At 41.8% G+C, this 14374-nt stretch overlaps 1 protein-coding gene across 10 annotated transcripts in view; it reads right to left on the bottom strand.

Moving 5' to 3' along the window:
• The window catches only part of LOC137384082 (tetraspanin-18B-like), a 154949-nt gene that overhangs the window by 98539 nt on the left and 42036 nt on the right, over positions 1 to 14374 (bottom strand). For 4 of the 10 annotated variants that reach the window (XM_068057668.1, XM_068057671.1, XM_068057670.1 and 1 more), the window contains one exon: positions 9595 to 9705. The exons of 2 other annotated variants lie outside the window; for them this stretch is intronic. In XM_068057668.1, the coding sequence (XP_067913769.1) occupies positions 9595 to 9651 (57 nt within the window). In that variant the 5' untranslated portion in view covers positions 9652 to 9705. Of the gene's footprint in view, positions 1 to 6281; positions 6413 to 9594; positions 9706 to 14374 lie in introns of those variants that run through there. 4 more of the 10 variants (XM_068057661.1, XM_068057672.1, XM_068057662.1 and 1 more) reach the window with 3 other exon arrangements.

The raw sequence follows: 14374 nt of genomic DNA, 5'->3' as shown, positions 1-14374 counted from the left end.
CACTTCCTGCAGATGTAGTCGTCCGGAACGCTGGAAGCGTCACGGACTTCCCACATCTCACAGGTGAAGCACTTCACCCCTCTAACTGACATTTCTTTCACTAATTAATTAATTAATATAAAATAAATAAATACTTATTAAATCCTTACTAAATTGTTATAATTAACAATATTTAAGACACACCTTAAAACCCATCTCTTTGAACAAGCTTTTGGCCATCTGACCTAATACCTCCTTTTGTGGCTCGGATTCATACTTTGTTTTATAGTGTTTCTGTGAAGTGCCTTGGAACATATTATTACATTAAAGGCACTATATAAATATAAGTTGTTGTTGAAAAAGTGGCAGTAAGCTTTCCCCTTTGAGTAGTAATTCATTTTATAACTAAGTAGCTTGCTAAGTCATTTCAGAGAGAACTATGAATCAACACATGTATAGTGTGGTAACTGGAGCCACAGATAGGCCAGACCACTGCTAGGTTCTGATCCTGGAATTTGAAAACTTGCCAGGGGACTTGAATTAATAGCCTCTAGATTACTAGTCTAATACCGCAAACCATTATTGCACTGCCATGGGATAAATGACCAATGAATCTATTTCGTGCAGTGTTAGTTGAGGAAGAAATGAGGGGAGATGGTGGTGCAGTGGTAATGTCACTGGACTAGTATTCCAGAGGCCCAGGCCTAATCCTCTGGGGACACAGGTTCAAATCCCACCATAGCAGCTGTTGGAATTTAAATTCAATTCATTAAAAATCTGGAATTGAAAGCTAGTCTCAGTAATGGTACAAAAAAACTAACATTGATTGTCATAAAAACCATCTGGTTCACTGATATCCTTTAGGGAAGGAAATCTACTGTCCATACCTAGTCTGGCCTACATGTGACTCCAGGCCCACAGCAATGTGGTTGACTCTTAACTGACCTCTGAAATGGCCTAGTAAGGCTCTCAATTCAAGGGCAATTAGGAATGAGCAGCAAATGCTTACCTTGCCAGTGATGCCCACATCCCATGAAAGAATGAAAAAAAAATATTGCCCAGGATATTTGGAGAACTCCCAAGTTTTTCTTCAAATAGTTTTATGTTCACCTGAACAAGTAGACAAGGCTTTGGTTTTAATGTCTCATTCAATATTGCAGCACTTCCTCAGTACTGTGCTGAAATCTCAGCTTTAACAAACCAACTGAGGATGCAGAAGTTTTTTTTGGGGGGGGGGTCGGTATTCACATTTAATGTGAGATGTCATTTAAGCAATGATCAAAGAAAGTTATAAACTGTCAACTGTCCAACTAAGAAGATCAGTAGGTAGGACCTCTTATTCTCACTATCTCAGCTGCTAAAAACCTGCTTTCCCCAGTGTATACAGATTCATAACAACAAACCGAATGTGCCACTGTACTCATTTACAAGCACCAAACAATTTCTATTGCACTTGCACATAAAAAGTTGAAAAGTTGAAAACTTAATTTTAAAAATTCATCACACTGTGATAGTTACTCTCCACTTTATTATGTACTGGGGACACTCCGTGGTTGGATAAAAAACATGTTGTATTTGGTTCGGTGGTAGAGGGCTATGACGTCGTACAGAAGATGGAGAAGCTCGGCAACTCCTCTGGCAAATCCAGCTGTACTGTTAGCATCATTAATTGCGGACAGCTGTGAATGGAATTATACAATTTATACAATATACAATTTATGGGCGGTACAGATGGCGCAGTGGTTAGCACCGCAGCCTCACAGCTCCAGCGACCCGGGTTCAATTCTGGGTACTGCCTGTGTGGAGTTTGCAAGTTCTCCCTGTGTCTGCGTGGGTTTTCTCCGGGTGCTCCGGTTTCCTCCTACATAGGTAAATTGGCCTTTATAAATTGCCCCTAGTATAGGTAGGTGGTAGGGGAATATAGGGACAGGTGGGGATGTGGTAGGAATATGGAATTAGTGTAGGATTAGTATAAATGGGTGTTTGATGGTCGGCACAGACTCGGTGGGCCGAAGGGCCTGTTTCAGTGCTGTATCTCTAAACTAAAACAATTTAAATAAAACTTGATTTACAATTCCAAAAAAAAAAAATTGTATTCCACTACCTCAAAAGGACAGTGCATGAATCCTATCTCAGATGTCAGCTTGGCTTAGTTAGCAGCACTTTTGCCCATGCCCAGTTAGAAGGTTTTGGGTTCGAGCCTCGCTCCAGAACTTGAACAAAAAGCCAAGGCTGAAGCTGCATTGCCAGAGGTTCCATTCTTTGGATAGAATGTTAGCCAAGGCCTTTTCAGAACATTAACTATCCTCTGGCATCATTAAATCTAAGAGTTGTCCTCGTATCCTGGCCAGCATTTCTTCCCAACAAACACTACTGAACAATATTAACTCGTTGCTTCTCACATTGCTGTTTGCTGCACTTATTGTGATTCATTCTATTCCCTGATCAATTAATCACTTCGAAGTGCAGCTCACAGCAAGATATACAACACATTGCATATAAAGTATTTTTAAACAATGTAATAAAGTATTATATAAGCACAATTATTACTTTAGCCATCAGATGAAACATTGCTACCATCTCTGTTACCATATCAATTGCGACAAAAAGTAGCAGTTAAAAATAGAAAGTAATTTACACCAGGTTTTGTAATGAATGGTGTGTGTTCATATAAATATGGCTGGTAGCAATTATATTTATCACTATTGGTGAACACTACCACTCAACTGTGCATCTTGCTACTAATCATCTGCTATGTCATGTGCACAGAGTGGTTGAAGTCTTTAATAATGGACCACTGGAAAGTCCATTTCACTGTCAGTGCAAAAGACAAGGCTGAAGAATTTTCAGCCAGAAGTGCCGAGTGGATGCCCCATCTCGGCCGCCTCCTGAGGTCCCCAGCATCATACCTGCCAGGCTTCAGCCAATCCGATTCACTCCATGACTGGATATTACAAAGGTTATGGACCCTGACAACATCCCGGCTGTAGTATTATAGACTTGTGCTCCAGAACTAGTCATGGCCCTAGTCAAGCTGTTCCAATACAGCTACAACACTGGTATCTATCTGACAATGTGGAAAATTGCCCAGGTGTGTCCTGTCCACAAAAAGCAGGATAAAACCAATCCGGCCAAAAATTGCTCCATCAGTCTACTCTCAATCATCAGCAAAGTGCTGAAATATGTCGTTGACAGTGCCATCAGACAACACTTACTCAGCAATAATGTGCTCACCGATGCTCAGTTTGGATTCTACCAGGGTCACTCAGCTCCTGACCTCATTACAGCCTGGATCCAAACATGGACAAAAGAGCTGAATTCCAGATGTGAGGTGAGAGTGACTGCCCTTGACATCAAGGCAGCAATTGACCATGTTTGGCATCAAGGAGCCCTAGCAAAATTGAACTAATTCAATGGGTCTTGGGGGAAATCTCTCCACTGGTTGGAATCATACCCAGCACAAAGGAGGATGGTTATGGTTGTTGGAGGTCAATCACTTCAATCCCAGGACATCACAGCAAGGGTTCCTCAGGGTAGTGTCCTAAGCCCAATTATCTTCAGCTGCCTCATCAATGACCTTCCCTCCATCATAAGCTTAGAAGTGGGAATGTTTGCTGATGATTGCACAGTGTTCAGTACCATTTGTGACTCCTCAGATATTGAAGCAGTCCATGTCTGCGTGCTGCAGGACCTGGACAACATCCAGGCTTGGGCTGATAATTGGCAAGTAACATTCGTGTCACACAAGCGCCAGGCAAGACCATCTTAAACAAGAGAGAATCTAACCATTTCTCCTTGATGTTCAATGGCATTACCATCACTAAATCCCCCACCATCAACATCCTGGGGGTTACCATTGACCTGAAACTGAACTGGACCAGCCATATAAATACAGTGGCTACAAGAACAGGTCACAGGCTGGGAATTCTGTGGCGAGTACCTGACCTATTGACTCCCCAAAGCCTGTCCACCATCTACAAGTCACAAATCAAGAGTGTGACGGAATATTCTCCACCTGACTGGATGAATGCAGCTCCAACAACACTCAAGAAGATCGACACCATCCAGGACAAAGCAGCCTGCTTGATGGGCACCCATCCACCACCTTAAACATTCACTCTCTCCACCATTGGATCACAGTGGCAGCAGTGTGTACAATCTACAAGATGCACTGCAGCAACTCGCCAAGGTTCCTTCAACAGCACCTTCCAAACCCATGACCTCTACTACCTAGGAGGACGGATGGGAACTCCACCACCTGCAAGTTCCCCTCCAAGCCACACACCATCCTGAGTGGGAAATATATCGCCGTTCCTTCACTGTCGCTGGAACAAAATCCTGAAACTCCCTCCCTAATGGTATTTTGGGTGTACTCGCACCAGATGGACTGCGACTATTAAAGAAAACAGCTCACCACCACCTTCTTAAGAGTAATTAGGAATGGGGAACAAATTCTGGTCTTGTCAGTGAAGCTCACATTTCATGAACGGATGAAAAAATTCATGTCAAATACCATTTATCAATGTAAACTGTGCAAGGTCTGTATACAATTAATATTGGTGAAGGTTCAACAGCTGGTGGAACTATCAATCAACTAACTTTCTGACCACCTTCCAGTGGAATAATTAAGAGCACACCTGCAACAATATAATTCATCAGAAGATCAATGATTAAACGCAAGTGATCAGATTACATGATAAAAGATCATCAATCATAGCAGCCTGAAGAAAGTATAGCAGGAGTATTTCACTAGCTGTGCCCTATTTATATTATAATAAGCATTCTGTGCACTGGGATATGGGCCTTACAATAACCAAAGGACTTGGCTGCTCCTTATCCATTTATCAAGTCCATGCTGTTTAGTCCAGCAGAAACACATTAGAGTTTCATTAGAACCAGATACAAATTAAAATATTCAGAACTCTACAATGGAATTAAAATTAGGAGCAGTATATTGTGCACTTGGTTTTACATTGGCCTTTCACCCAGATTGATGTAATGAAATGTCTTCTTTGTCTGATGATTGTAGGGACACGTGTGTGGACGGTCTCAATCCAGTTCCTTGTTGTTTATGTGTCCACAGCACAAATTTGTCCCTAAATTAGGCATAACTGGCAACAAATCAGTCGGCAGAGAAACCAGAGGTCTCATATGGGAAATGGAAAATGCCTCCATGGAATAATATCTCTTCTGAAATTAAGGCTTGACTACACTTCCTCACACCCCACTTCTTGTAAGGACTCGATTCCATTCTCCAGTTTCTCTGGCTCCATCACATCTGTTCTGATGATCAAAGCTTCCATACCAGTGCTTCTAATGTGTCTTCCTTTTTCCTCAACCAAGAATTCCCCTCCACTGTGTTTGACAGGGCCCTCACCATGTCTGTGCCATTTCCTGCACTTCTGCTCTCACCTGTTCCCCTCCCTCCCAGAACCACGTTAGGGTTCCCCTTGTCCTCACCTTTCACCCCACCCGCCTTTGTATTCAACGGATCATCCTCCACCATTTCCGCCACCAAACACATCTTCCCGTCACCTCCCCTTTCAGAATTCCAAAAGGACTGTTCACTCCACGATACCCTGGCCCACTCCTCAGTTACCCCCACCACCCCATCCCCTTCCTACAGCACCATTCCATGCAAGTGCAGCAGATGCAACACCTGCCCTTTTACCTCCTCTCTCCTCACCATCCAAGGCCCCAAACACTTCTTTCAGGTGAAACAGTGATCTATGTGTACTTCTTTCAATTTAGCATACTGTATTCTCTGCTCACAATGCAGTCTCCTCGACACTGGGGAGACCAGATGCAGATTGGGTAACTGCTTTACGGAACACCTCCGTTCAGTCTGCAAGCATGACCCGAGCTTCCGGTCACCTGTCCTTTCAACTCTCCACTTTGATCCCACACTGACCTCTCTGTCCTCTACCCCATACAGTGTTTCAATGAAGCTCAATGCAAACTCAAGGAACAGCACCTCATCTTTCAATTAGACACTTCACAGCCTTCAACACTGAGTTCAACGATTTCAGACCGTAACCTCTGCCCCCATTTTGTTTTCATTTTCTTTGTTGTTTTTGGTTTTCCTCTCTTGTTTTTCTCTTGTTTTTGCTTTTGGATGGCAGCTGTTCATGATTCTGTCATTCATACTTCTACTTGTCTCATTACCACTCCCTTTGGCCTTGCACCAACAACCCTTTTGACATTTAATTTCTCCTATCTTCCACATTATCACAGACTTTCCCTGTTGTTCTTGTTACAACCCATCCCCCTTTCACTTGCTCAAAACCTATTACATTTCTTACTTTCACCATTTCTGATGGAAGGTCGTCAACCTGAAACGTTAACTCTGAATCTTTCTCCATAGATGCTGCCTGACCCACTTAGTGTTTCTGAATTTTCTGTTTTTCTCACTGATATCGCTTTTCATGCAAAAAGTGAAAAAAGAAAATTGTAAATGGGGGACAGCGTTTTATTAGTTTATAAATGTAAAGGTTACGATAATCATCTTCAGGAAGAAGAAAGTGACGTTAATAATAATAATAATAATACAATGTGAAAATAAGAATATATCTGTGTCACTTCCTTAATTCATCTTCTTAAGGCTTTGTCGTATTGCACTATCAGTCTGGGGCAGTCGCTTTGAGGTTAATGCAGTGCCAGCAGACCTGAGTTATAGTACCAGCTCCATGTTTACTAGGATTCCAGTTAAATCTTAATGGAAGACATGGAGGAGATGTACAATTGGCTCAGCTAATGTTAAATTATTAAGCATAATGGGAGGGAAATTCATCTTGGACATTCTGTGCACTGGGATAAGAGGCCTTACAATAATGCATGAACGTCTTGGTGCAAAATAGACATCAGGAAATCGTCAGCCCATTTTACATACTGCACAATTTTCTCCATTAAAGTCATAGAAAAGAAAAGAAAACCATGTGGATTATAAAACGGACTACCAATTCCCTATTTCCCATTTGGTGCTATAAACTAAGACAAATTTCACCCTCAGTGTTTCTAAAATTCCCAAGCTGCCCAATGGACCACCTGGGAGCCTTAATGGCTTGCTATAATTGTGCTCCAGGAGTTGTGAAGTTGAATTAGAACAAGTCTATTGTCTGCAATGGCCCTTACATTACAACATTGACTACATTTCAAGAAGTACATCCTGAGATCATGAAAGGTGCTATATAAATGCAAGTCTTTCTTTTCTTTCTTTACGCATCCTGCCTAAGTGCACTTCAAGCGACTTTGCACCAATTGTAAATTTAGAGAAAGTATTTCAGAAAATGGAACTTGGTTAACTTAAAAATTAACCAGTAAAATCAAAAGACTGCACTACACAGTCTTTTGTTTTTACTGGTTAATTTTTAAGTTAATCAAGTTCCATTTTCCGAATTGCTTTCTCTAAGTTTATAATTAAAAAATAGTAAGTGCATCTTTCTACCTTTGCATGTTACCTTTCTACAGGTCAGTTTAATCTATACCAAGCAGTCGTCAGTAGTTTAAATGCTTGTTATCATCTTAATTTCTATTGTTTCATGTCTAAAAATTTAACACCCTGTTTTAGTCTGAATAGTGCACTTCTATTTAGTGGTAACTTGCTTCCCATAATTGGTATAAAGTTATCAAGAGTTTGCAATTTGAAGGAGTCCCTGTATCCTACTTTGTGCTGGAAAACTACTTTATGATGAATACTGCTATTTTGTATTTGCAGAATTCTTTTAAAAAGCTTCAATATGATATCATGTTAGTTTTAACTACAGAATCCAGATTATTTAAAGATTATTATTCAGAACACTGGCACTGTGCATTATTTCTTCATTAATATACATTTTACAAAAGTGGTTCCCTTTTTCAGTGCATGGCTCCAACACAATGAGTTGTGGGAGAATGTTCACAAATAGCCATGTGCTCCACATTGAGAAGTCAAGCGCTTCCCCACATGGAAGGAGGGAAACCGGGAGAGAACATGATTCCCAGACTGCATTCCCACAAGCCCTTAAGCAACATCAGAATGAAGCCTGGATTAAATCAGCCACCAACCCCTTTGGGTATGAATGATGTGTAGGATTGTTAATCCTGCAGGTTTACCCTGGAGTTTCCAGGAATTAAAGACGAATTTCCAGGACTCGGCTGCGAGTAACCCAGCATAGAGGTAATAAAATCGTGTTTTATTTCAGTTTCTTTGCACATTTTTGTTTTTAAAGTTATAAAAATATTGGAGGTGGGGACAAAGGCTGTTTGACTGACAGTCAAGTATCATCCAAGCGGCTGATGAAGAGTATTTGCTTCACGATTAGCTTGGAAAGGCGGAGCACTGTGATGATGGACATGTCAGCAAACAATAGCAGGAATGTGGGGTGGGGAGGTTGGCAGCAGCAGGTCATGTGATGAATCCTACCGGGATATGTCCAACCAGAGTTTGTAACCCTAAAGGTGCGTGGTACAGGAACTTTTACAAAAGGAAAAGAACTGCTTAAAAACTTAACAACTTAAAAACTAAGAGGTGAATTGTAACTTTTTGACCTGCTGGGAGCAGGGGATCTAGTACCATGTGGGAAAACTGAAAGTTGGAGTTTCCCTTCATGCTATGGAGTTTTAACTCAACAGCTTGTGTGTGACGTCATTGACAGGTTCCCAACTGATCCCAGGGTGGTGAGGTGACAGGGTTGTCCGATCTTTGACCCTGGTGACAGGGATGGGTCTAATCCCAGGGGTCTGAGCCTGGGAAGTACGTCCAATTATGGTGAGGTGGGGAGCAGTCCAACGTGGGGTGAAAGGTCAGAGATTGGAAACCTGAGGGATCGGAGGTTGAGGCGGGGGTGTGGTCATAGATCTCAGGGGAGGGAGAGGGGAGAAGGAGAATGGTCAGGAAGTTGTACAATTGCCAGAATTTGGTGAGGCTGGTATGCTGGATCCAGCAGGTAAGTGGAAAGAAAATACCTGCTGGATAGAGCAATCCTTACTTTCTTTTCGCCACTGTGTTTCCTAAGGCCTGGCAAACCCGACCAGCCAGAGTTAAAGTTGAAATGGTGGATTAATGTGGGACACACAGACTCATAACAATCACATTGCTGACCCACTTCCTGAGAGCGGGTGTGTTGCTTGCGCCCTATTCCACCTCCATTAAACTTGAAAGTGGGCAGGTTGGAGGCAGGCTGGGGTCAGGATTCAGATCTTTAACACTTTAACCTCCCACCTGACCCAAACCCGCCAGTTTTGGGGGGTTAAAATTTCCCCCAGAAGTTTCAGCCTCACCACATCGTAAAATAGCACAAACCCCCACACTGTATAAACAAATGGTAAACTAACACTTTTAATAAGTACACATTGCTGGACATTCTGCACAGACAAGTCCATTTGTTTATTATTCACATAGCAATAATTACACATCCTTTGCAAAGCCTTAATGCTTAGTTAATAACAAATAGATATTAATCAGCTTCTTTGTCAGAGGAGACTAAGTCATGAAGTGCATTTAAACAAAGAACTAAGAAAAGATGTAAATAGTCATTTGTAACGCTCGATTTGTCTTCGAATATTAACTTGTAAAAATACTATTTTGTTTCTGTTTTTCAGTCATGGTTGGGAAGATAATCTGAATGGTTCACCTACCTGAAGGTGTTTGATATGTGTCTGTGCTCTTCCAGTCCTATCAATAGTGACCAGCATATGGCAAGCTTCCAGAAGAGCAGAGGTGATAAATGGTGTCAATGTAACAGCCTCCTAAACAGCATCACAAAGGAGAATCATTTCAAAGGACAAGAACTAATTAGGTAAAAAAATGTAATCCTTGCACAGGAAAATATAAATGTATGGAACACTCTGTCAGTCTGAGTAACACTGGTCTTCTTGTGTTTTCAGGATGTCTGAATTCACTTGAGCTTAAATTGGATATTTGTGATTGTTGGATATCTGCCTTCACTGTCCCTTTGAGCGCTGTCTGTTTTTTAATGCCCTGTGGCATATTGGCTTGCTTCTACAGGAATACCAAACACTTTACCCTGTCATCTGTTAACACTGAAATTAATTATCCTTGAACCGGTTACCCCCTGGTCTTTTCATCTGGGAAATAAACGTCAGATTCCGTAATCTGAAAACGCTTTCAATTTATTATTCTCATGAAAGTGCTTTATAAAAACAGGTTTTTTTTTATTGAGAGGATATTTATGAGGCTGTGACCAGTGCAGTGGTATGAAAATATACTAAAGATCAGCATTCAATCGGTTCCAAATCTCAATTGAGTCATCTTGGATTTGGTCATCATGGCCAAATGGATTAAGTTGAGTTTTGACAGGTGAAGTTAAAGGTTTTTAAAGCAATGTTACTGTGGATGCACAATCCAGTAGCTGCACTATGGAAAGAATATGAAGGGTTCTCTGAACCCCAGCTTTAGGCTCAGATATCTAATTGTAAACCAGAATATGAGATTCAGAATCCACAATGCCTCAAAGAACTCAAGCCAACAGCATGGCAATATCTTCCCAAGAGTAAGCACATTATAGTGCAGCTTTCTAGAGTTCATCTCTCGGATCAGAAAGTTCAATCACAATACTTTAGTTTGTGACAATATTGAGCTTCTGCTCCAAAGGGTGAATCCAGTTGTGACGCCTGATTGTGACTAAGAATTCAACTTAGGTCCATCCAATTTTTATCCAAAGCTAAAGCTAAACTTCAGATAACTACACTGGAAGTACACCACTAAAAACCTTGTACATACAAACTGTCCTTTTCAGTACCAAATTTAAGATTGGAGAGTAAAGTAATCAGCACCACGACTGTGACCTTGAAACATGACTTTTGTCCAACTGCTTGAACAGTTACCAGTGCAAATAGTGAATATGGAACCGTGTAGGAGCAGCTCTTTCCACAGTTATTTTGTATTTACGTAGCAGTTTTATTTTGGAAATGTGTTTTATTTTTATTTTGTGTACAGTATTTGCTGATTATTTATAAAATTCTGGACAAAACTCCAGTTTTATGATATATTCTGTGTGTTTGTGGCAGTTACTGCATAGCTGCGGCTCTGCATCCATCTTGGTTCAGGGCTATGATATAATATTTTTATGATAGTACTCTATGCCAGTACAGCAACAATAGTGTTGCAGTGCATCAGTCAATCTTACCAACAACAATTTGCATTTATATAGCACCTTTCATGTAGTAAAAACATCCCAAGGTGCTTCACAAGAGCATTAGTGAACAAAATTTGAAATGAGCCACATAAGGAAATATCACGACAGATGACCAAAAGAAGTCAAAGAGGTACATTTTAAGGAGCGTCTTAAAGGAGGTGAAGAGGTAGAGAGGCAGAGTGGTTTAGGGAGGGAAGTACAGAGCTTAGGGCCTAGGCAGCTGAAGACATGGCTACCAATGGCAGAGCAATTAATATCAGGGATGCTCAAGAGGCCAGAATTGGAGCAGCTCAGATATCTGGGAGGGTTGTCAGGCTGGAGGAGTTACAGAGATATGGAGGTGCTATGCCATGGAGGGATTCGAAAACAAGGATGAGAATTCTATAATTGGTGCGTTGCCGGAACAGGAGCCAATGTAGGTCAGTGAGCGCAGGGGTGATGGGTGAATAGGACTTGGTGCCAATTAGGACACAGGCAGCAGAGTTTTGGATGAGTTTTATGGAGGGTGGAAGATGGGAGGCCAACCAGGAGAGCATCGGAGTCTAGAGGTAACAAAGGTATGGGTGAGGGTCTCAGCAGCAGATGAGCTGAGGCAAGGGCAGAGTTGGGCAATGTTACAGAGGTAGAAATAGGCGGTCTTAGTGACGAAGTGGGTATGTGGTCGAAAACTCATCTCACAGTCAAATACACAAAGGTTGCAATAGATCTGGTTCAGCCTCAGAAGGTTGCCAGGGAGAGGGACGGAGTCAGTGGCGAGGAAATTGAGTTTGTAGAGGGGACAAAGACAATGGCTTTGGTCTTCCCAATATTTAGTTGAAAGAAATTTCTGCTCATCCAGTACAAGCAGTGCGACATTTTTTTTACTATTCTTTCATGGAATGTGGGCATCGCTGGCAAGGCCAGCATTTGTTGCTCATCTCTAATTTCCCTTGAGAAGGTAGTGGTGAGCTGCCTTCTTGAACCACTGCAGTTCATCTGTGGGTGCATCCACAGTGCTGTTAGGGAGAGAGTTCCAGGATTTTGATCCAGTGATAGTGAAAGAACGACAATATATTTCCAAGTCAGGATGGTGTGTGACTCGAAGACAAACTTGCAGGTGGTCATGTTCTATGCATCTGCTGCCCTTGTTCTTCTAGGTGGAAGAGGTCATGGGTTCGAATGGTGCTGTCAAAGGAGGCTTGGTGAGTTGCTGCATCTTGGAGGTGGTACACACTGATGCCACTGTGCATCAGTGGTGGAGGCAATGAATGTTTAAGGTGGTGGATGGGGTGCCAATCAAGTGGGCTGCTTTGGCCCGGATGGTGTCAAGCTTCCTGAGTGTTGTTAAAGCCGCACTCATCCAGGCAGGTGGCGAGTATTCCATCACACTCCTGACTTGTTCCTTCAGTTTCTGGTCAATGGTAACCCCCAGGATGCTAATAGTGGGGGATTCAGCGTTGGTAATGTCATTGAATGTCAAGGGGAGATGGTTAGATTCTCTCTTGTTTGAGATGGTCATTGCCTGGCACTCGTGTGGCACAAATGTTACAAATCAAGGACATTAACCAATGACGTTAAAGATCTGAGACTACATGTGTAATAAATACAAGTGACGTATATGGGATGATAAATGTGCAGGATCAGCTCGACAGCCTCCAGACAACACAGGTATGAGAAGCGCATGATGAAAATTTGTGTCACTGCAAAAGAGGATCAAATTACAGATCAATGAAGTGAAGATTATGAGAAAAAAATTATTTGGCATTTGAATACAACTCAACTGATCTTCAGGCTGTGTGACCATTTTGTGGCTGTTGTACTCCTCAGTTATATCCAATAGGGAGTCACTAACTACCAATAAATGCTCTAGTGATTAGCTTCTAACCTAAATATCTAGATTGCAGGATATTGGAAGCTCTTCCTATGCAATGGCACATGCCGGATCTTTCACTAACTAGGTGGTAGAAAGAGAAAGAGAAAGTTGTCTGTAGCTCTATAGTGATAAAAGACAATTTAAAACAATTCTTCTTCTGCAAAACAGTGCATTCCTAGATAAAATAAATGCCCAAACTTATCAAAGAAACAAATACATTGCACTGTACTAAGCATTAAAAATACTACGGTAAATGCTCAAAGACATGGGGCCGGATTTTCGTTACAGAGGCGGGAAACAGGAACCGGGTCTGGTTTTGGGTCAGCAAACTGCCATCTGTGGGAAACTGATTAAGATTGCAATTTCCAAATGGGTGAGCCCTTAATTGATAAGGAGATAAGTTTTCTGTCTACTTAGAGCCAGTGGACTGCTGCTGACAAGTCTGTTAATGAGTTCCACAATGAGCTCAACAGGCACCTAACTGGAGGTGTGCAGGGTTGCCATTCCTCTAAAAATCTAAAAGTCCCTTTAAAAATGGCTTTGTGTTCCAGAGGCAGGGGGACCCAGTGCCGACCTCCAAGAATGCAATCTTTAAATTACGCTCGCACCCACGGACCACCCCACCCACCCCCGCACCCTAGTGCACTTTAAAAATGCAGTCCATCATCTTTTGATACAAAATGGTGTTCATTACACTGAATATAATGTTACTTGTTCCTTAGGAATGTGAATTATTGTAAGACTCACAGGGCTACAATTAATATCCAAAGAAAATGTGTGTTTTTATTATAACCGAACTAGAACATATATATATATATATATATATATATATATATACACAAACAGTTATTGCACAAGCCACATCTAAACACATCTCACTTTGCCGAGTCACAACTCCCTGGTCATGTGTGACACGACATCACTTCCTCTGATGACCATCATTTACAGCTTCTTAAGGTGATCCGCTCTTAATGTCATCCCACAACACTGAAGAGTCCTTAACACTGAGGTCTGTGGCTGTGAAATTGGATAACCCCTGCAAATGGACATGGGGATCTCGATGCATGATTAACCCATGCCCATTGCTTCCAATGCAGGCACCATGCAAACTTTGTGTTACATGCTCATTTAAATGACTGTAGTATGCAGCCTGAGTGCACTGTTGAGTGACTGCATGTCTGAGCAGAGGGTGCAAAATCTTGAGAGGATAGTATGAGTTCAAACCAACCTACATTACTTATAGCCAACCTGCACCTCTTATAGGGGAGATGCAATTTGGCTGGAGCAGTTGCTGGAAGTAATTCTAAAAGTGAGTTTTTCCAGGGAAAGATATAAGAATGACAGAGGGCTCCAAGAATTTTCAACGCTGCATTTGAGGCCTTGGTGTAGGAGGTGGAGAGCAGAAGAG

The sequence above is a fragment of the Heterodontus francisci genome, chromosome 25 (assembly GCF_036365525.1).
Source record: "Heterodontus francisci isolate sHetFra1 chromosome 25, sHetFra1.hap1, whole genome shotgun sequence".
Classification (NCBI taxonomy): Eukaryota; Metazoa; Chordata; class Chondrichthyes; order Heterodontiformes; family Heterodontidae; genus Heterodontus; species Heterodontus francisci.
Note: the sequence above shows the minus strand (reverse complement) of the source record. Positions and strands in the feature narration are given on the sequence as shown.